At 46.1% G+C, this 22,953-nt stretch overlaps 2 protein-coding genes across 13 annotated transcripts; one reads left to right on the top strand and one right to left on the bottom strand.

Annotated features, from left to right (window-relative positions):
• Positions 1–457: 457 nt before the first annotated feature.
• Positions 458–18,553, top strand: tecpr2 (tectonin beta-propeller repeat containing 2). 3 transcript variants are annotated; one of them, XM_068737223.1, is made up of 27 exons: positions 458–672; positions 1,273–1,377; positions 1,465–1,605; positions 2,538–2,666; positions 3,079–3,210; positions 3,328–3,485; positions 3,562–3,715; positions 3,947–4,099; positions 8,311–8,443; positions 9,048–9,256; positions 9,342–9,564; positions 9,658–9,871; positions 9,952–10,192; positions 10,310–10,549; positions 10,634–10,701; positions 10,806–10,921; positions 11,133–11,306; positions 12,464–12,644; positions 13,097–13,238; positions 13,323–13,548; positions 13,627–13,716; positions 14,249–14,346; positions 14,433–14,568; positions 16,381–16,529; positions 16,664–16,805; positions 16,895–17,044; positions 17,192–18,553. In XM_068737223.1, exons 2-27 carry the CDS (start codon positions 1,303–1,305, stop codon positions 17,341–17,343), a joined length of 4,026 nt encoding a protein of 1,341 aa, XP_068593324.1. In that variant the 5' UTR covers positions 458–672; positions 1,273–1,302; the 3' UTR covers positions 17,344–18,553. The 3 variants fall into 3 exon arrangements, with proteins under 3 accessions (XP_068593324.1, XP_068593326.1, XP_068593325.1); XM_068737225.1 differs by lacking the exons at positions 16,664–16,805; positions 16,895–17,044; positions 17,192–18,553 and having other exon boundaries at positions 16,385–16,499; XM_068737224.1 differs by lacking the exons at positions 16,381–16,529; positions 16,664–16,805; positions 16,895–17,044; positions 17,192–18,553 and adding an exon at positions 14,750–14,828.
• Positions 18,554–19,023: 470 nt separating this feature from the next.
• ankrd9 (ankyrin repeat domain 9) lies at positions 19,024–21,300 on the bottom strand. Of its 10 annotated transcripts, none has more exons than XM_068737268.1 (2): positions 21,170–21,300; positions 19,024–20,419 (listed from the first exon to the last, which is right to left on the bottom strand). In XM_068737268.1, the coding sequence occupies exon 2, from the start codon at positions 20,396–20,398 to the stop codon at positions 19,577–19,579; it is 822 nt and encodes a 273-aa protein (XP_068593369.1). In that variant the 5' UTR covers positions 20,399–20,419; positions 21,170–21,300; the 3' UTR covers positions 19,024–19,576. The 10 variants fall into 10 exon arrangements, with proteins under 10 accessions (XP_068593369.1, XP_068593370.1, XP_068593362.1 ...); XM_068737269.1 differs by having other exon boundaries at positions 21,143–21,300; XM_068737261.1 differs by having other exon boundaries at positions 19,024–21,066; positions 21,143–21,242.
• Between the last annotated feature and the right edge of the window lie 1,653 nt (positions 21,301–22,953).

Below are 22,953 nucleotides of genomic sequence, written 5' to 3' on the forward strand. Positions count from 1 at the left end.
TAAACAGTTTAGTATTAAAACACTAAAGCATATTTAATAAGTAAAAAAAACACAATAACTAAATAAATATAACTAAGAATATTATATATACAGACAGTGTGATGAATCAATCTAGACTTTAATACAGACTCAGGGTTCAGATAAAGGACAGTAATCACACCTAATATAAATGATATATACATGTTATTGTCATCTTAACTCACCTGTTCTCTTTAAAGTAGCAAAGCTCAATTCCTGATCCAGTTTTCAGGTTTTCCAACCAGCAGCCACTGAGTTTCCGCTTCCGGTCGTTAATTTATTTATTAAAATGATCCTGAGATGAAGATAATAACTAACATATCACAGACGGTATTTTAGTATTTTATTGTTTTATTATTTTAGTGGTATTAAAACATATAAATACACAGAGACGTAGAAATGAAAGGTGCAGTACCGCGGCCTGTCGGTGGGGGGCGTGGTTTGTTGACAGCAGCCCAGCATCAGATCAGTATGGAGGCTGTCAGACAGACAGGCCGATCGTAAGACAGACAGACAGACCGCCTTAACACATCGGTCTGTAAGTGAAACATCTGGAACACCTGGAACATCCTTTGATCCTCCAGCTCTCAGTAAAGGACTCACGGTCTTCTTCTTCCTCATGCTAACTGTTAGCCTGCCTGCTAGCATTGAAAGGTAACCTGACGGTTGCGTCAAACCAAACTACATTCAACAAAAGGCCAATTTAATATTCATCTCCAGATGGGACGACACAACGTGACTGTAAAGCCCAGTTGAAGGTGGCTTAGACTTCGTTAGGTTGCCTTGTTTAATTCGGCATCTGTCAACTTAATCAAAAACTGGGTTTAAATGACGTGTATTTAAATTTAAATGATCTGTTTACGTTCGTTTCCGCCCTCCAGAGAAACTCCAGAAAGGGACAAACTGCAGATAATTCACAAGACCTCACTGTTATTTATTTTGTAGAATGCTTAATGTTGTTATCTTGAATAAATCCAAACGACTCTTAATGTTGTATTAGTGTTGTATGTCGTCAGATGAGGAGACAAGGGAACAGTAAAATTGTGCTTTTTTGAATGGAGTTTGGTGCAGAGTTCATGGCGTCACACCAAACTTCTATTTAACCTCTCTCTCATGACGTCAGCTGCAAAACATGACGTAAGACCTTTTACAATTCGGTATATGTCAGTTAGATCTGAGCAGTTGTTGAGGTGAGACCAGGACAGGAAGTGAAAGATTAAACCTGTGTGTGTTTTTAATGAATTGACTTTTCAGGACCAGTTGAGTCCACTTCGGCAAAAAAAAATGGCAGCCCCTCCATCCTCCGTCCTGAGAGAGTTCTGCCCGCTCTACTACCTGCTGAATGCGATCCCAGCCAAGGTACGGCACCAGGAAGTGACCCAGACCAGGACGTGACCCAGACCAGAGTGCTGATGTTGATGCTGATGCTCCTCTCTCTCCCTGCAGGTGCAACGCGGGTTCAGGTCCGTCCTGGTCTACCTGACGGCTCTGGACAGCAGCGGTGACTTCCTGGCGGTGGGCAGCAGCACCGGCATGCTCTACCTGTACTGTCGTCGCCGAGCACACATGAACAAGTACAGCCTGGAGGTCAGAGCTCTTCTTCTTCTTCTTCTTCTTCTTCTTCTTCTTCTTCTTCTTCTGTGGGGCTCAGTCTGGTTTTACAGGAGGTCCAGCAGCGGACCCTGGTCTAGTGGGACTCTTCAGGGAGACACACCCATCCTCAGTAGAGCTGACACTTTTTAAATTTAAACATTCATTTCAGTCTCTAATCACAGCAGAGGGTTCGAAGGGTTTGAGCAACGTCTGCTGTACAACCAGAAACCGGTGGAGCAACATCAACTGTACAACCAGAAACCGGTGGAGCAACATCTGATGTACAACAAGAAACCGGTGGAGCAACATCTGATGTACAACCAGAAACCGGTGGAGCAACATCTGATGTACAACCAGAAACTGGTGGAGCAACATCTGATGTACAACCAGAAACCAGTGGAGCAACGTCAACTGTACAACCAGAAACTGGTGGAGCAATGTCTGATGTACAACCAGAAACCAGTGGAGCAACATCTGATGTACAACCAGAAACCAGTGGAGCAACGTCAACTGTACAACCAGAAACCAGTGGAGCAACGTCAACTGTACAACCAGAAACCAGTGGAGCAACGTCAACTGTACAACCAGAAACCGGTGGAGCAACATCTGATGTACAACCAGAAACCGGTGGAGCAACATCAACTGTACAACCAGAAACCGGTGGAGCAACATCTGATGGACAACCAGAAACCAGTGGAGCAACTTCTGATGTACAACCAGAAACCAGTGAAGCAACATCTGCTGTACAACCAGAAACCAGTGGAGCAACGATAGTATTTCACTATGTTGGTGCATTTGAATGTCAGTTGATCAGCGGTGTGTTCAAGTGATCCTCATAATGTTCGTGATGTTTCACTTTAACCGAGTGTGTGTGTGTGTGTGTGTGTGTGTGTGTGTGTGTGTGTGTGTGTGTGTGTATGTAACAGGGGAAGAGTGATGCAATCACAGCTGTGAAGCTGCTCAGCTGTTTTGATGATCTGGTTGCCGTGGGAACAGCATCAGGTCGAGTTGCAGTCTTCCAGCTGGTGTCTCCACTTCCTGGTCGGAACAAACAGGTGAGACGTTCGACAGGTGTGTCTCAGAAAGCTGCTCTACACAGAGAAACAGGTGTGTTACAACTCTACAACAGTCTCTCTCTCTGTAGAGTTGTAACACACCTGTCTCTCTCTCTCTCTCTCTCTCTCTCTCTCTCTCTCTCTCTCTCTCTCTGTAGAGTTGTAACACACCTGTCTCTCTCTCTCTCTCTCTCTCTCTCTCTCTCTCTCTCTCTCTCTCTCTCTGTCGCTCTCTCTTTCTGTAGAGTTGTAACACACCTGTCTCTCTCTCTCTCTCTCTCTCTCTCTCTCTCTGTCGCTCTCTCTCTCTGTAGAGTTGTAACACACCTGTCTCTCTCTCTCTCTCTCTCTCTCTCTCTCTCTCTCTGTAGAGTTGTAACACACCTGTCTCTCTCTCTCTCTCTGTCTCTAGCTGAGGCGGTTCGATGTGGTCGGCCTCCATAAAGGCTCGGTAACGTCTCTGGCGTGGAGCACCAACGGAATGAAACTGTTCTCAGGAGACGATAAAGGACGAGTTGTGTTCTCCTCTCTGGACCTGGACCAGGTGAAACCACAACAACAATACTACTAGTTAAAATACATTAATCATGTTCTGTATGTGATGAGAAAGAAAGAGTAGTTTATTAATCGTGTGTGTGTGTGTGTGTGTGTGTATGCGCAGGGTGTGTGTAAACCTGTGCTGCTGCTGGAGGAGTCCTCAGGTGTGGTCCAGATGGAGTACAGCCACCAGGTGCTGCTGATCTCTACACAGCACAGATCTCTGCTTTACTGCACTCAGAAACAGGAAGTCCAACAGCTGGGCACCAAACCACGCAAGAGGTAGACATACAGCCCATAATACACAGACACAACACGTCCACAGTAGTGTTGACAGTGTTGTTTGTGTTGGTCTCAGCAGCGGCAGGTTCGGCGCCTGCTTCCTGCCGGCTCTCTGTAAACAGAGCGATCTTCAAGTGTTTGCTGCGCGACCTGGACTCAGACTTTGGAGGTCTGACATCAGAGGTCAGGTTGAGGACACTCGGCAGCTCAAACCACTCTTCAACACACAGGTACAGTGTGGACCGTTCATTATTATTCAGGAGAAGAAACCCATTATTGACGAGTCTGCACCAGTTCTGTTCTTTCAAATTGATTCATATCATTGTGGACGGCTTTAAGATGAATGCTCTTCACTCACTCGTAGCTTCATTTATTTGACACATTAGAGTGAACGGCTTTCCACTTGAATTACATTTTCTATTTTCTGCCTGTCTGTCCGTCTACCTGTGTGACTGACTCAGATTCCTCAGTTTGAGTTGTTTCCTCGTCCTGGTCCAATCGGAGCTTACCGTCCAGAAGACAGACAGCTCGGTCTGCTCAGCTGTTTCCTCAGAGACGGCTGGATCCTCAGCTGGAACGAGTACAGCATCTACGTCCTTGACTGTGTTAATGAGGTACTACAACTACTTATACTACTGTGTTAACGAGGTACTACAACTACTTATACTACTGTGTTAATGAGGTGCTACAACTACTTATACTACTGTGTTAACGAGGTGCTACAACTACTTATAATACTGTGTTAACGAGGTACTACAACTACTTATACTACTGTGTTAACGAGGTACTACAACTACTTATACTACTGTGTTAACTAGGTACTACAACTACTTATACTACTATGTTAACGAGGTGCTACAACTACTTATACTACTGTGTTAACAAGGTGCTACAACTACTTATACTACTGTGTTAACGAGGTACTACAACTACTTATACTACTGTGTTAACTAGGTACTACAACTACTTATAACACTGTGTTAACGAGGTACTACAACTACTTATACTATTGTGTTAACTAGGTACTACAACTACTTATAACACTGTGTTAACGAGGTGCTACAACTACTTATACTACTGTGTTAACGAAGTACAGCATCCACATCCTGATGATTGTCTAGTATAAGGTACTAGAACTACCCTGATACACTACTTGATTGTGGATGTTTAGATGTGTGAATGTTTAGATGTGTGGATGTTTAGATGTGTGGATGTTTAGATGTGTGGATGTTTAGATGTTTAGGTGTGTGGATGTTTAGATGTGTGGATGTTTAGATGTGTGGATGTTTAGATGTTTAGGTGTGTGGATGTTTAGATGTGTGGATGTTTAGATGTGTGGATGTTTAGATGTTTAGATGTGTGGATGTTTAGATGTGTGGATGTTTAGATGTGTGGATGTTTAGATGTTTAGATGTGTGGATGTTTAGATGTGTGGATGTTTAGATGTGTGGATGTTTAGATGTGTGGATGTTTAGATGTTTAGGTGTGTGGATGTTTAGATGTGTGGATGTTTAGATGTTTAGGTGTGTGGATGTTTAGATGTGTGGATGTTTAGATGTGTGGATGTTTAGATGTTTAGATGTGTGGATGTTTAGATGTGTGGATGTTTAGATGTGTGGATGTTTAGGTGTGTGGATGTTTAGATGTGTGGATGTTTAGATGTGTGGATGTCTAGATGTGTGGATGTTTAGGTGTGTGGATGTTTAGGTGTGTGGATGTTTAGATGTGTGGATGTTTAGATGTTTAGATGTGTGGATGTTTAGGTGTGTGGATGTTTAGATGTTTAGGTGTGTGGATGTTTAGGTGTGTGGATGTGTGGATGTTTAGGTGTGTGGATGTTTAGATGTGTGGATGTTTAGGTGTGTGGATGTTTAGGTGTGTGGATGTGTGGATGTTTAGGTGTGTGGATGTTTAGGTGTGTGGATGTTTAGATGTGTGGATGTTTAGATGTGTGGATGTTTAGGTGTGTGGATGTTTAGGTGTTTAGGTGTGTGGATGTTTAGATGTATGGATGTTTAGATGTGTGGATGTTTAGGTGTGTGGATGTTTAGATGTGTGGATGTTTAGGTGTGTGGATGTTTAGATGTGTGGATGTTTAGATGTGTGGATGTTTAGGTGTGTGGATGTTTAGGTGTGTGGATGTTTAGGTGTGTGGATGTTTAGATGTGTGGATGTTTAGGTGTGTGGATGTTTAGATGTGTGGATGTTTAGGTATGTGGATGTTTAGATGTTTAGGTGTTTAGGTGTGTGGATGTTTAGATGTATGGATGTTTAGATGTGTGGATGTTTAGGTGTGTGGATGTTTAGGTGTGTGGATGTTTAGGTGTGTGGATGTTTAGATGTGTGGATGTTTAGGTGTGTGGATGTTTAGGTGTGTGGATGTTTAGGTGTTTAGGTGTGTGGATGTTTAGATGTGTGGATGTTTAGATGTGTGGATGTGTAGGTGTGTGGATGTTTAGGTGTGTGGATGTTTAGGTGTGTGGATGTTTAGATGTGTGGATGTTTAGGTGTTTAGGTGTGTGGATGTTTAGGTGTGTGGATGTTTAGATGTGTGGATGTTTAGGTGTGTGGATGTTTAGGTGTGTGGATGTTTAGATGTTTAGATGTGTGGATGTTTAGATGTGTGGATGTTTAGGTGTGTGGATGTTTAGATGTTTAGATGTGTGGATGTTTAGGTGTGTGGATGTTTAGATGTTTAGGTGTGTGGATGTTTAGGTGTGTGGATGTTTAGGTGTGTGGATGTTTAGATGTTTAGGTGTGTGGATGTTTAGGTGTGTGGATGTGTGGATGTTTAGGTGTGTGGATGTTTAGGTGTGTGGATGTTTAGGTGTGTGGATGTTTAGGTATGTGGATGTTTAGATGTGTGGATGTTTAGGTGTGTGGATGTTTAGATGTTTAGATGTGTGGATGTTTAGGTGTGTGGATGTTTAGATGTTTAGATGTGTGGATATTTAGGTATGTGGATGTTTAGATGTGTGGATGTTTAGGTGTGTGGATGTTTAGATGTTTAGATGTGTGGATGTTTAGGTGTGTGGATGTTTAGATGTTTAGGTGTGTGGATGTTTAGGTGTGTGGATGTGTGGATGTTTAGGTGTGTGGATGTTTAGATGTGTGGATGTTTAGGTGTGTGGATGTTTAGGTGTGTGGATGTTTAGGTATGTGGATGTTTAGATGTGTGGATGTTTAGGTGTGTGGATGTTTAGATGTTTAGATGTGTGGATGTTTAGATGTTTAGATGTGTGGATGTTTAGGTGTGTGGATGTTTAGATGTTTAGATGTGTGGATGTTTAGGTATGTGGATGTTTAGATGTGTGGATGTTTAGATGTGTGGATGTTTAGATGTGTGGATGTTTAGATGTTTAGATGTGTGGATGTTTAGATGTTTAGATGTTTAGATGTGTGGATGTTTAGATGTGTGGATGTTTAGATGTGTGGATGTTTAGGTGTGTGGATGTTTAGATGTGTGGATGTTTAGATGTTTAGATGTTTAGATGTGTGGATGTTTAGGTGTGTGGATGTTTAGATGTGTGGATGTTTAGATGTGTGGATGTTTAGATGTGTGGATGTTTAGATGTGTGGATGTTTAGATGTGTGGATGTTTAGATGTGTGGATGTTTAGATGTTTAGATGTGTGGATGTTTAGATGTTTAGATGTGTGGATGTTTAGATGTTTAGATGTGTGGATGTTTAGGTGTGTGGATGTTTAGGTGTGTGGATGTTTAGATGTGTGGATGTTTAGATGTGTGGATGTTTAGGTGTGTGGATGTTTAGATGTTTAGGTGTGTGGATGTTTAGATGTGTGGATGTTTAGGTGTGTGGATGTTTAGATGTTTAGGTGTGTGAATGTTTAGGTGTGTGGATGTTTAGATGTTTAGGTGTGTGGATGTTTAGATGTTTAGATGTGTGGATGTTTAGGTGTGTGGATGTTTAGATGTTTAGGTGTGTGAATGTTTAGGTGTGTGGATGTTTAGATGTTTAGGTGTGTGGATGTTTAGATGTTTAGGTGTGTGGATGTTTAGATGTTTAGATGTGTGGATGTTTAGATGTTTAGATGTGTGGATGTTTAGGTGTGTGGATGTTTAGATGTTTAGGTGTGTGAATGTTTAGGTGTGTGGATGTTTAGATGTTTAGGTGTGTGGATGTTTAGATGTTTAGGTGTGTGGATGTTTAGATGTTTAGATGTGTGGATGTTTAGGTGTGTGGATGTTTAGGTGTGTGGATGTTTAGGTGTGTGGATGTTTAGGTGTGTGGATGTTTAGATGTTTAGGTGTGTGGATGTTTAGATGTTTAGGTGTGTGGATGTTTAGATGTTTAGATGTGTGGATGTTTAGGTGTGTGGATGTTTAGATGTTTAGGTGTGTGAATGTTTAGGTGTGTGGATGTTTAGATGTTTAGGTGTGTGGATGTTTAGATGTTTAGGTGTGTGGATGTTTAGATGTTTAGATGTGTGGATGTTTAGATGTTTAGATGTGTGGATGTTTAGGTGTGTGGATGTTTAGATGTTTAGGTGTGTGAATGTTTAGGTGTGTGGATGTTTAGATGTTTAGGTGTGTGGATGTTTAGATGTTTAGGTGTGTGGATGTTTAGATGTTTAGGTGTGTGGATGTTTAGGTGTGTGGATGTTTAGGTGTGTGGATGTTTAGGTGTGTGGATGTTTAGGTGTGTGGATGTTTAGATGTTTAGGTGTGTGGATGTTTAGGTGTGTGGATGTTTAGATGTTTAGGTGTGTGGATGTTTAGGTGTGTGGATGTTTAGATGTGTGGATGTTAGGTGTGTGGATGTTGGTATCGGTGTAACACTCGTTGTGTGTGTGTGATGTGTGAAGGTGATCATCGGAGCGTTGGAGAGCAGTGGAGACATTGTGTCTGTGTCGTGTTGTGACAACGAGATCTTCATCCTGAAAGGAGACCGAGACATCATCCGTCTCTCCAACAGCCCCGAGGGACTCTCCTCCAGCTGTGAGTACTACTACTACTGGTAGTATATATATGTATATATACTACTAGTAATAGTACCACTACTGTTCCGCTCCCCTCACTCTAAGCCTCCTGCTGAAATACCTCTGATCAATAGTATAATATAATACTATAACATCTACAAAAGATCTACATCTACATTGGTTCTGTTACTACAGTATTGTTGTTTATGTTTTTATTTGTTACTGAATATGAATCATTTGATAAAAGGTTAAGTGTGTTCTTTACATTTCTGTAATCCTGAGGGCTTTAGAAAAAGGATAGAAAACAAATATCCTAATAGCCAAAATAGAAACGTAGAAGGCTCCGCTAGCAATAACCGAGTAGTCAACTATCAGGTCCACTGTAGTCCAACCAATGTATTCCATCTGTCTGTGTGAGTGACAAAACCCTTTTACTGTAATAATATATATATATACACGTATATATACGTATATATATATATATATATATATATATATATACGTATATATATATATATATATGTATATATATATATATGTGTGTGTGTGTGTGTGTGTGGGTGTGTGTGTGTGTATATATACTGTATATATAGATTATCATCCCGTCTGTCTCTTCTCTTCAGCGTTGGAGCTCTCCGTCCATCAGGCCTCACCTTTGGCCACGCCCACCATCCTCCCACCAACTGGATCGGTGGAAACAGCTCAGCCAATCAGAACCATGGCCATCATTGTAGAGGGTGGGGGGCGGGAGCAGCAGGGGGGAGGATGGGAGAGGTCCAGCGAGGAGGGAGAGAAAGAGGAGGAAGTGGAGGAGGCGAAGGAGCAGCTTGAGGTGACTGGCAGTTGTCTAGCACTGCTTTAGGTGGTTGACATGTTCACTTACAGACCGGTGAACTAACCTGTGACTGGTTCTCTAGGTGATGGAGCCGCCCTGCCAGCACTCTGGTCTGTTCGCCGGCGGCTCTCGTAGCCGCAGCAGCTCCGTCACTTCCTGGGAGAGTCTCCTTGGAAACACCCCGGTGACCACTTCCTGTGAGCTGAGCTCCAGGCGCTACAGCGCCCCGCTGGGTCATGAGGGGCTGCAGCAGGAGCTGGTGGTGAAGGCCATCCGAGTGAAGAAGAAGAGGAGGAGACGCCAAGGCAAGCAGACAGACAGACAGACATATATTGACCCTTTATTTAGGGACAATGTCGTCATGACTGACTGCTTCCTGTCTCTGTCTCCACCCTCAGACAGCAGCAGTGGGAACCGCCTCTGTGACAGCAGCTGCTCAGACTCCATGTTTGTAGTCCAGGACGGCAGCTGTAGTGACGGAGGAAGTGGAACTCCTCTGAGTGACAGAGCCTCCCTCCTTGGTCTTGACCTTCAGAACCAGGACCAGATCTCACAGAATGCAGAGGGTGTAAAGGATGGAGAGGAGGCGGAGTCTTCCTCCAACCAGTCTGGGTTAGTAACTGAGGACCAGCATAGAACAGTATTTGTTGTGTCTCATTGGTTTAGGTCTCATCCTTGTTTTTTTGTCCCAGCTCCCTGCTCCTCCAGGGTCTGGAGAATCCAGGAAAGGCCTCCGGTCCTGGTCCTGGTCCCGGTGCAGAGACAGAGGTTGTCCCGCCGACCCCGGACGTGGATCTGCTGCTGGAGTGCACTTTCTCCTACATGCACAATGCTGAGGAGGAGGATGGTGATGGACAGGAGCAGCAGCCAATGGAGGAGCAGGAGGACGAGTTTCTGAGCCCTCTGATTGGACCAGAGGAGGAGGAGGACGAGGTGATGATGCTGGAGTTTCATGGATATTAACATATTTCTGTAACTATCGGGTGACAGTTGTAGCTACTAAAGTGAGACACAACATTCACACAATGAACTGGTTTCCTCTGTGTTCAGAATGAGGACCAGGTCCCCCCCGCTGTTCTGGCAAACCAGATGTTTTACTCCACTGTATCCAGTCTGGACAGAAAACCCAGTATGTCCAGTGATGAAGAGGGAGACATCTACTGTCCCACTCTGGCCCCCACTGGCAGCAGTGGGGAAGTCCTCGACCATCTGTCTCATCAGACGGAGAAGACCACGGACCAACAGGTGGACCAGGACGCTAAGGACAGGGACGCACTCAAACCTGACCAGGTGAGACGAGCACAAAGTCGGCCAGATGAGACTAGGGGAGTCTGTCAGCAGGTATTCATATTATTTTGTCTTTTCTCTTTGTAGTTGGCAGAAAGCTGGATGGGTTACTCAGGACCAGGATGTGGAATACTGAGCCTGCAGGTGACTGACAGGTGGGTAGTCAGCGGACTCTCAGGTGACTGAAGTATGGCCTGTGTGTTTCAGGTATGTGTGGAGCTACCTGTTTAGTGTCTTACAGGTGACCTGTTTGTTCCAGGTATGTGTGGTGTCTGGACTTTAAAGGAGGACTATTCTGCAGCGGTCTACTTGAAACTGGGCTCAACTGGCAGCGCTTTGAAGACAACGTCCACCAGGTGGCCTTGTCACCCTCAGGTGAGCTGCTGGCATCACACCTGACAAATCCTTGTTGTAAACAGTTTGTACCGTTAGCAATGTCACACTCTCTCTGTGTGACTTTATTTATACAAAGAAACCTAAACTAACCAGTTACAACTGAAGCTTGATCTCATCTTAAAATAGACTGTCAGGTTTACAGGTGTGTGTTTAGCATTAGCAGGATGCTAACTGTTGCTCACTCCATCAGGTAACCTGCTGTGGAAGGTAGAGCAGAGGAGCATGACGGCGTTCGCTTGTGCTAAAGTGTCAGTCAAAGGAAAACGTCACTGGTACAAAGCTGTGGAGCAAACGGCCTTCGTGGCTCTGAGTGACGACTCGGCCTGGATTATCAGGACCAATGGAGACCTCTACCTGCAGACAGGTAACTAGTCACCTGTGTGTCTCACATGCTCTTTGACAAACACCTGCTGGTGTGAAGTCACCAAACATCAGGAAAGGACAAATACAACATACTGGTTTCTATAGAGTTCCATGTGACACTGCAGTTTTCAGTCCTATGACGGAGGTTCACTTCTTACCTAATAGATCATCATGGTAAATAAAGCTGAACACCTAACAGGTGAGCAGGTGATGATAAAGATAAGACGCAATGCCTACTGACCAATCAGCTCGGTTCAGACCTCCAGCACCACCAAAACATCCAGGCTCACCAAAACATCCAAGACTACCAAAACATCCAGGGCCATCAAAACATCCAAGACTACCAAAACATCCAGGCTCACCAAAACATCCAAGACTACCAAAACATCCAAGACTACCAAAACATTCAGGCTCACCAAAACATTCAGGCTCACCAAAACATCCAAGACTACCAAAACATCCAGGCTCACCAAAACATCCAAGACTACCAAAACATCCAAGACTACCAAAACATTCAGGCTCACCAAAACATTCAGGCTCACCAAAACATTCAGGCTCACCAAAACATCCAAGACTACCAAAACATCCAGGGCCATCAAAACATCCAAGACTAACAAAACATCCAGGGCCACCAAAACATCCAGGGCCACCAAAACATCAAAGACTACCAAAACATCCAGGGCCACCAAAACATCCAAGACTACCAAAACATCCAATACTACCAAAACATCCAGGGCCACCAAAACATCCAGGGCCACCAAAACATCCAATACTACCAAAACATCCAGGTCCACCAAAACACCCAGGTCCACCAAAACATCCAGGGCCACCAAAACATCCAAGACTACCAAAACATCCAATACTACCAAAACATCCAGGGCCACCAAAACATCCAGGGCCACCAAAACATCCAATACTACCAAAACATCCAGGTCCACCAAAACACCCAGGTCCACCAAAACATCCAGGTCCACCAAAACATCCAGGGCCATCAAAACATCCAAGACTACCAAAACATCCAAGACTACCAAAACATCCAGGGTCACCAATACTTCCAGGTCCACCAAAACATCCAAGACTACCAAAACATCCAGGGTCACCAATACTTCCAGGTCCACCAAAACATGCCATAGTAACCCGTGTCTCTTTGTCCATCAGGTCTCAGCGTGGACCGGCCCTGTGCTCGCTCGGTGAAGGTGGACTCTCCCTGTGTGTTCACCCAGGTGTGTGTGAGCGGAGGTGTGGTCTGGGCTCTGAGCGAACACAAAGCTTTATTCTACAGAGAAGGACTGAACAGCTACTGCAGTGAGGGAGAGGGCTGGAAGTACGACACCGTCAGGTACTACTACTACTGTAATACTACTGTACGACCCCGTCAGGTAGTACTACTACTGTAATACTTCTGTACGACCCCGTCAGGTACTACTACTACTGTAATACTACTGTACAACCCCGTCAGGTACTACTTCTATTGTAGTACTACTGTACGACCCCGTCAGGTACTACTTCTATTGTAGTATTACTGTACGACACCGTCAGGTACTACTACTACTGTAATACTAATAATCAAACCGCCGATCATGTGATTGAAGGACGACCCTCTTTCCCACTGAGCCACAGTCACCTCTTCAATACAGCTACTGTACTATAGCACACAGACAGTTAGACTGCTAGTAGAAATGTCGGTTAGCATACAGCATTGAACTCAGTGGTAGTTTTAGCTTTGAGCTAGGATTCATTGATTCATTCATCCTGTATATTTGTGATCGTGTCCCTGTGTGTTGGTCACAGTGAGGCTCAGGGTCTGGAGTTGATGTGTGTTGCCCTGGCTGAAGGTGGTACAGCCTGGGCGCTGGATGCCACCGGCAGCCTCTGGTTTCGAACCGGCATCTGTTCATCCAGACCGCAGGGCGACGACGACCACTGGTGGCAGGTACGCCGAGTTAGAGAGAAGGTTCTGGTATTGATCTCGGGTCTCCTTTGCAGCTTAACGGCTCGTCTGTCTGTCTCTCATCAGATCAGTATTTCAGACTATGTGGTCTTCGATCAGGGCAGTCTCTTCCAGACGCTGCTGCACGCCACCCAGAGTGTTGCCACGGTTACCAGGGCACCGGTGGAGCGGGTGGTGGCCTTCCTGTCGCAGTACTCGCAGTGCCAGCCGAGCTTGGTCAGCGCTAACAGCAGCGGGGTTTGGGTCGCCTCGGGACGGAACCAGCTGCACCTGGCCCGGGGCAGTCTTGTGGGTCAGTAGTAGTCCAGTAAAGGTCCAGTGAAGTTCCAGGACAGACTTTTTACTGCAGCTTATGGTTTGATTCTTTCAGGAACTTTCTGGCAGAACGTTGTTCCAAGAGGAACCGTCTCAGCCACCAAGTGGAGCTTCGTCACCTCTTCAGCTGTACCTCACAGAGAAGGTGACACATCTGTACACTATACACACTATACTACACACCTCTGCAACTAGTCCTCAGATCACTGCAACTAGTCCCCAGACCACTGCAACTAGTCCCCAGACCACTGCAACTAGTCCTCAGACCTCTGCAACTAGTCCTCAGATCACTGCAACTAGTCCCCAGACCACTGCAACTAGTCCCCAGACAGACCACTGCAACTAGTCCTCAGACAGACCACTGCAACTAGTCCCCAGACGGACCACTGCAACTAGTCCTCAGACCTCTGCAACTAGTTTTCAGACTACTGCAACTAGTCCTCAGACTGCTGCAACTAGTCCTCAGACCACTGCAACTAGTACTCAGACCGCTGCAACTAGTCCTCATACCACTGCAACTAGTCCCCAGACCCCTGCAACCAGACCACTGCAACTAGTCCTCAGACCTCTGCAACTAGTCCTCAGACCACTGCAACTAGTCCTCAGACCAATCTTTCATATGTGACATGAAACACAACTGATCATTAGGCTACCTGTGTGTGTTACCTGTGTCTCAGGTACGTTCCTGTGGTTGGCTCAGAGCAGGAAGGATCTGTTCTGTGTTTGGGACCAGGATGGAGAGCTCCGTCCCTCGTCCATCCATCTACCTTTTGAGGTAAAACCACCACACCTGTCTCCGACTCTGATTCTACTCATCTCTGTTCACGCTGATGATCTTTTGTGTTCTACCTGTGTGCTCAGATGGAACTGACTCAACTGTCTGCCTGTCGTGATGCTCTTTGGGGTTTAGACAGCCATGGCCGAGTCAGTATTCGTACGCTGTCTCCGTCCTGTCCCTTCGGACTCCACTGGACCCCCCTGGACCTCAACCAGCTCGGTACGTACCTGAAAGTTACTACAAGGAACTTTCATTTAGTGTTGTTTATGGCGGTCCCTGTGGACTAAAGTGGTAGTGTCTCTGAGCACCAGACTCCTTTTAGAAAACCTCTCATTCTACTGCAGCAGGGTCTGACAGTCTGACCCTCTCAGTCATGGTTCTGGTTCTTCCGTGCCTCCAGCGGGTCCAGCAATACCTCCTGGGTCTCCAGCAGTGTGGTGTCGGTGTTGACTCCCAGAGAGGAGAAGCTCTGCTCCTGGAGGAGGAGGAGGAGGAGGAGGAGGAGGAGGAGGAGGAGGAGGAGACGCTGCTGCTGCTGCTGCTGCCGGGAGCTGAGCTCTCCTCCTCCCTCCGGAGCTCCGACTGCAAGTCCAATGCTGCAGGTGAAGCCGGATCTGGGTCTGTCCACGGTAGACCGGTCTCTGCTGGAGGATCTGGGTTTGTCCATGGTGGACCAGTCTCTGCTGGAGGCCCTGCTGGAGTCTGAGCTGAACTAGAGCACTAATCTGTGTGATCTGCTTTCTTTGCCAAAGCTTTGTGCCTTTGTGCTGTTCTGTTCTTACACGTTGTGAAGGTCGAGTACATAGTGTTCCCTTAAAACATGTAAACTATTATATCCAGCTGAGCTGGTCATGCATTAATCCCTCACTTACTACCACTAAACCACAGTGTTCTCTGCTGCCACTAGGGGGTGCTAATGCACTAATAGTGTTTATGAAAACACAAGCAGAAGTTAATGTGTTTTAATATCTTTTATTTTGTGAAGGAGTCTGACTTGTGGTCTGTGATTGGTTGATCAGTCAGGGTGTGTTTGGGGGGGGTCAGGTTACAGTATGACGCACACACACACACACACACACACACACACTCACTCACACACACACACACACACACACACACACACACACACACACACACACACACACACACACACACACACACTCTCTCAGCTGTGTTTCTCTGTCACATTGATGGGTGGAGGTTATGCAACAGGCTGGTACTTCAGAGGTGTTTCTGAGTGTGTCACGCTGTAACCAGTCTGCTGGCTCAGATCTGTTTTTAGTTCCTCCGTCAGACACCACATGATGGTCTCTCTCTGTCCAGGTCTTTACAGGTTCCTGTTGGGCAACCAAGATCTGCCTCGTGTGGCATTACAGAGTTGAACTCATCAAAATAAATGGTCCTCATTTCATTGAATCTTTCACATTGCAGGAGGAACAGTGACCACATCCTCTGTTTCTTTTGGTTGCCATGTTTAGTGTCTTCCTGTCTGGGTTTCCAGGTGGGGGTCCCTTGAGGATCTGAGATATTCGGACTATTCATCAGGTTACATTCTGATCTACTTTTACTTTCTTTTGTCCATTGTTCCAAACCGTTTTCTATCGACCTTCGGTTTCCTCCGGTTGGTGTTTGGAGAGCGGTGTTGTTGTGAGGCTGGTCTCAGTGGATCTGAAAGGGGACCACCTGATCCTGCTAAGGTTCCAGGTGAAACTGTACCTAACCTGACCTGACTGATCCTGATCCTGAGGAGGGGTTGAATTCAGATTTCACGTCTGTATTAAAGTTTAGGGTCCTTGATTCAGTTGAAATGATCCTTGAGGGGGTTCCCAAAGTCCATGGAGCGGATCCAATAGAGCTTGAGGTGGTTCTTCAGGTTCCCAATAGGTTTTGGGGCTTCTTAGGGCAGTTCAATGGGTTCTTGAAGGGGTTGTAGAAGTTCATGGGATGTTTTGAGGTTTCACATGCTGGTATAGAGAGAATGTAAATGTGTTTACAGGTGTGTTCAGGTAGACTGTCACTGATGTGTTCCAGGAAGTGTTCGTCTGGTCAGTGTGAGCTGCGGCAGTCAGAACGTCTGGGCTGTGGACAGTCGAGGAGTAGTTTACTTCAGAGTTGGAACGCAGCCCCTGAACCCAAGCATGATGCTACCGGCCTGGATCCACATAGAACCACCTGTACAGGTAACACACACACACACACACACACACACACACACACACACACACACACTAGATCCACATGGAACCACCTGTACAGGTAACACACACACACACACACAGAACCAACCGGTAACTGTGACATCATGTCTCTGCAGCCAATAGGAGTGCAGCTGGTCCATATCCAGACGAGTCCTAACGATCGTCTCCTCTGGGCTTTGGACAACAGAGGAAGCGTCTTCGTCAGGACCGGACTCAGTGATGAGATGCCTGTGGGGACGGACTGGGAGCTGATACCAGGTACACCTGTCAGTCTGAACACCTGTTACACTGTGGATACTGTATTAATACATATACTGTACTTCAATGTGTGTACGTGTGTGTTTTAGGTTTAGTCGTCAGTCAGCTAGTCCTCAGCTCTCGGACCGTCTGGGTTCGCTGTGTCAACGGAGATCTGGCTCGTCGTTACGGGGTCTCTGACCGAAACCCTGCAGGAGATTACTGGAAGAAAATCCCTGGAAACGCCAACTGGTTGACTGGTAAGACTGGTTTATACTAGTAAGACTAGGTTTATACTAGTAAGACTGGGTTTATACTGTTAGAATGTGTGTGTGTGTGTGTGTGTGTGTGTGCTTATTCTAGAAGCTGGACTGAACCTCAGGTGTTTCTGTTTCTTCTCTCTTCAGTGACTCCAGAGGATGAGTTGTGGGCGGTGACTCTGATTGGTGGATTGTCCCGTCGCCTGACGAAGCTCCTCCCACAAACCCCATGTTGGCCCGCCCCCACAGGCTCCTCCCTCAGTGGGGACGATGTCGACGATGAATGGGAGCTCATCTGACCCATGATGTCATTTTGATGTCATCACCTCCTGTGACATTTAAGGTTATGGGATGTTTCTGAAACAAGATGGCCACACAAAGGGAGCCCAGGTGGTTGCTGGGAAATGAAGTGAATGTTTTATTTTAGTTTTAACAGGAAGCACTTTAATAAGAAGGACCAGTTGGCTACAAAGGAACTGGTCCTTAATGGTTCTGACTCATTCGGGTTTAGTTCAGTCTGGTTGTTGAAGGCATTACAGGGACATTTCACATTTTAACCATGTTTCATTAATTCTATTTTAAACTGGTTCAGACTGGTTTCAACTTGTTCTTACTGGTTCTAAATCCTCTAATATTAATCCGGTGTGGTTCAGACTGGTAGTAGATTGATTTTTTTTCTCCAAGTTTAGTTAATTCTGGTCGTTAAGGACATTAAATGGACATCAGACAGATTTCTCTATCCTGGTCCAGTCTGGTTAAACTGGTTAACTGGGTTTAACTGAGTTAAAATTGTTAAACTAAGTTAAACTGAGTTAAAAGGTTAAATTAAGTTAAACTGAGGCAGGAGCCCCGCCCCCTTTAATATTGAAAAACATGTAAATTTGTGTTTGTTGTCCTAGAAGTTTAACTCTTTAAATAAGATTTCAAACTAAATCTGGAACCTGGTGGACTTTAGCGGGCACTAATAGACCCTGGTGTACTCTAATGGACCCTGGTGGACTGTGGTGTACTCTAATGGACCACGATGGACTATAGCAGCCTCTAATAGACCCTGGTGGACTGTGGTGGACTCTAATGGACCCTGGTGGACTATAGCGGGCTCTAATGGACCCTGATGGACTATAGCGGGCTCTAATGGACCCTGGTGGACTGTGATGTACTCTAATATACCCTGGTGGACTTTAGCGGGCTCTAATGGACCCTGGTGGACTGTGGTGGACTCTAATGGACCCTGGTGGACTATAGCGGGCTCTAATGGACCCTGATGGACTGCAGAGGACAGTTAACCTGCATTGAGGTTTGGGTCTCAGGTCTGAACTGCATCTATATTTCATCATCGTCTCTCTTCCTCGTCTCCGATAGTTGCCATGGAAACCTTCACAGGTGTGACTGTTGTGATGTCATCGTGATGTCAGCTGATTGGTTGATTGATCTGCTGCTGACCAATAACAATTCAGTGTAAACTCACCTGTTGTATGACGTTAACTTAATAAACATGTTTAAACACAACAGGTACAGGTTATTATTACCAGGTTATTATTGATCAGGTTATTAATAATCAGGTTATTGATTATCAGGTTATTATGAATGAATGAATGAGGGAGCAGGTGCTCTTCATGGAGTCCACCATGTTTCTACAGGAGCCCAGAGAGGACAAATCAACACTGTCTCTAGAGGGAGATTGAGGTTCCTACGCTCCCTGAATGCACCATTGTTCTCTACAGGCTGAGAGATGAAATGAGGACGCTACTCTCTACGATGAAGACGGGTTCAATGTGACGTTTACTCTACGATGAAGACGAGTTTAATGTCACGTTTACTCTACGATGAAGACGGGTTCAATGCTTTCATGTTTCAGAAACGCACTACTTTTGTAATATCAGAGAAATTAGAGACACATTTAAAGATGCACATTAAACATTATCACTTATTAAACGACATGTTCAGCTTCTGATGTTCATATGAAACAAGTCAACAACTTTTCTTTAATATATTTTATTGTCATCACAGTGTTGATAACAGCACACATGGACTAAAGGTTCCTCCTCTAGTTCTGATGAACATGGACCTGGATCTTAAGATGATCAGATCCTCACCACACAGGTTTGAGATCTTTATGCAAATATGAGTTTGAACAAAAAATGTAACATCTCAAACTTCTTCTTCACGTAAAAATCCAGAATATTTGTGACTGGAAGTCAAACTAACTTAAATATACACTTTATACACAGAAGAGGTTGATCAGCTGCATGAAGAACTCTTCTTCTTCTCTCATCATCAGGAGGTAGAAACGTGTGCATCATCAGATCTACAGTCATACAACTAAACCATCTTCATCTTTAAAATCTGACATCATCACCATCATCACCTTCCTCACAGCAGCTGCTCCCTCAGTCTCCTCAGGGTCCTAAAGCCTGTCCCTGATGAACTGAACTGACTGAGCGGTATTGTGTTGTAGTCTGTTTGTAGTCTTTATTTACATTTTATACATCATCAAATCACCATCCGTCATTTCCATGGTGACAGGTGACGTCACTGCCAGCTGTGCAGCCGCAGGAAGTCGGGCAGCTCGGTGATCTGATCCGGGCCGGACTGGGCCAAACACCTGAGTGCCTGCAGTAGGAGAGGGGGCGGAGCCAAACCACACAGCCAGCTGAACACTTGGTTTCCCAGCAGGCTTTGCCAGCGATGCGACTCGTCCCGCAGGCGGCACAGCGCCGGAGGTTTGGGCAGGAAAAGCAGCAGGAAGTCGAGGCAGCGCTGCGCGTGGCGGCGCTCCACGTTGTCGTCGCAGGAGACGAGTCGCTGCAGCGCGGCGTCCAGACCGGTGGGGAGCGCACCGTGAACCAGCAGCAACAGCAGACAGTCGGGCCGCGACAGCTCCACCGCCAGCTGCACCGCCGTCTTTCCCGCGTCAGCCGTGTGCGAGCAGCCGCCCCGGCTGTCCAGGAAGTCCTGCATGTGACCGTCCTTCAGAGCCGCCACCATGATGCCGAGGATCGACACGCGGTTGTAGCGCACCGCCACGGTGAGGTGCGGCGCACCGCTGCTGCGGCAGCAGCAGAAGCTGCATCGCGGCGGCCTGAGTGCGCTCACCGAGTACTTGTTGAGCAGGTAGCGGGCGTAGTCCTGGTGGTCGTGGACCAGCGCGTACAGCAGCGCCTCGGACGGCAGGAAGGCTCGAGGATGTCCGTCCTCCCAGCTGAAGACCTCCATGCTGCGCATGTCCTCCAGCAGCCAGACAGGAAGCTGCTCCCGCACAGCACAGTAGAAGGAGAACGACGTCCGCTCACACTGACGCTGAGACGGAGACGAGGACAGATGCTCCACCTGAGAGGACAGTAGCCACGGCATGATGACACACCTGATGCACACCTGGGGAGACACGAGACACACCTGGTCTGTAAGAGACACGACACACACCTGGTCTGAAGGAGACACGACAGACACCTGGTCTGAAGGAGACACGACAGACACCTGGTCTGAAGGAGACACAACACACACCTGGTCTGAAGGAGACACAACACACACCTGGTCTGAAGGAGACACGACACACACCTGGTGTGTAGGAGACACGACACACACCTGGTCTGTAGGAGACACGACACACACCTGGTCTGAAGGAGACACAAGAAACACCTGGTCTGAAGGAGACACGACACACACCTGGTCTGAAGGAGACACGACACACACCTGGTCTGTAGGAGACAGAAGAAACACCTGGTCTGTAGGAGACACGACACACACCTGGTCTGTAGGAGTCACGACACACACCTGGTCTGTAGGAGACACGACACACACCTGGTCTGAAGGAGACACGACACACACCTGGTCTGTAGGAGACACGACACACACCTGGTCTGTAGGAGACACGACACACACCTGGTCTGTAGGAGACACGACACACACCTGGTCTGAAGGAGACACGACACACACCTGGTCTGTAGGAGACACGACACACACCTGGTCTGTAGGAGACACGACACACACCTGGTCTGAAGGAGACACGACACACACCTGGTCTGTAGGAGACACGACACACACCTGGTCTGTAGGAGACACGACACACACCTGGTCTGTAGGAGACACGACACACACCTGGTCTGAAGGAGACACGACACACACCTGGTCTGTAGGAGTCCCTGAAATCCGACTGAGAGACTGTATAAACCCTCTGATCCTGGTTCACCCTGCAGAGTCACAAACCTCTGTCCTCAGCTCCTTCTCACTTTTATAGTCCCCCCCCAGTGATCTACGTCTTGTTTTTCTGCTCCTCTTGCCCCCCCCCCCCCCCCCCCCCCCAGCTCCATGTGTGGATGTTTGTTTTCGGAGTATTGGGGGGGGGGGGGGGGGGGGGGGGGGAGATCGAGTGTCTCACATAGTGAACATAGCGGCCTTCAGATGAACACAGTAAACACAACACTGACCAGCTGATCAGCAGCTACGTGACTCCTAGTAGTTACTTCAGAAGTACACAAAGTACTTAGTTAATACAAATCTTTATCACTTTAATTATACAACCATTAAAAAAACATGAAACATTTATTAAAACCAACATTTCATCATCTTCATCAAACACTGAATACAAACATGATGAAGAGCGCGCTCTGCTGGTCACCAACCACCAGCTCATGTTAGAGCCGGTCTAATCAGAGCCACCAGCTCATGTTAGAGCCGGTCCAATCAGAGCCACCAGCTCATGTTAGAGCCGGTCCAATCAGAGCCACCAGCTCATGTTAGAGCCGGTCCAATCAGAGCCCACTCATGTAACAACGTGTAATAAATGGTTTATAACACAATGTAATGTAAGCAGATATGAAGACAGATTTTTGTTACAGCTGTTTTATTCTATTGATGTTTATTCAGCCTCCACTGATAATGATTAATTATTAATAATAATCTATAATATAATATATATATATAACAATATATAATATAATAAAATATTATTAATACATATATTATTTATATAATATAATAATATATCATATCATTAATAATATATATAATATATATTTAATATAATATATATTTATTATGTTTATTCAGCCTCCACTGATAATAAATATCAGAACCGTTTATTAGAGTATGTTACACATACAATGAATTAAACAATAAATCAACACAATCAAAATAGAAACATATTCAAATTTACAATAAAATATAGAATATAGAATATAAAATATAGAATATAAAATATAGTACAAACAGACAACAGGACTTTAAACAAGTGAGATGTTGATTATTTATCAAGATGAATGATCGATTTTATAATCATTAATCATCTACACACACTCACACACACTCATCTCATCTCATCTCATCTTCAACCTCTTGTCCGGGATCGGGTCGCGGGGGAAACAGCTCCAGCAGGGGACCCCAAACTTCCCTTTCCCGGTTCACATTAGCCAGCTCTGACTGGGGGATCCCAAGGCGCTCCCAGGCCAGTTTGGAGATATAGTCCCTCCACCTGGTCCTGGGCCTCCCTCGGGGTCTCCTCCCAGCCGGTCGTGCCTGGAACACCTCCCTAGGGAGGCGCCCGGGTGGCATCCTCACCAGATGCCCGAACCACCTCAACTGGCTCCTTTCCACGCAAAGGAGCAGCGGCTCTACTCCGAGTCCCTCACGGATGACCGAACTTCTCACCCTATCTCTAAGGGAGATGCCAGCCACCCTCCTGAGGAAACCCATTTCGGCAGCTTGTACCCGCGATCTAATTCTTTCGGTCATGACCCAGTTCACATGACCATAGGTGAGGGTAGGAACCAAGATCGCCCGGTAGATAGAGAGCTTTGCCTTGCGGCTCAGCTCTCTTTTCGTCACAACGGTGCGGTAGAGCGACTAGTAAGGGGTAAGTACTCATAAGGACTCATTCCCTACCCGGAGTGGGCAATCCACCGGGTTCCTGC

The sequence above is a fragment of the Cebidichthys violaceus genome, unplaced genomic scaffold, assembly GCF_023349555.1.
Source record: "Cebidichthys violaceus isolate CVI_PGR_0920_01 unplaced genomic scaffold, fCebVio1.0.p SCAF_77, whole genome shotgun sequence".
NCBI lineage: Eukaryota > Metazoa > Chordata > Actinopteri > Perciformes > Stichaeidae > Cebidichthys > Cebidichthys violaceus.

Bases quoted from the DNA above. Each gene is read 5' to 3' on its own strand.
- tecpr2 (XM_068737223.1), top strand. From the start codon at position 1,303: ATGGCAGCCCCTCCATCCTCCGTCCTGAGAGAGTTCTGCCCGCTCTAC. The intron at 3,716-3,946 runs GTACAGTGTGGA...TGACTGACTCAG, and splicing joins AACCACTCTTCAACACACAG to ATTCCTCAGTTTGAGTTGTT. The intron at 13,717-14,248 runs GTGACACATCTG...CCTGTGTCTCAG, and splicing joins AGCTGTACCTCACAGAGAAG to GTACGTTCCTGTGGTTGGCT.
- ankrd9 (XM_068737268.1), bottom strand. From the start codon at position 20,398: ATGCCGTGGCTACTGTCCTCTCAGGTGGAGCATCTGTCCTCGTCTCCG.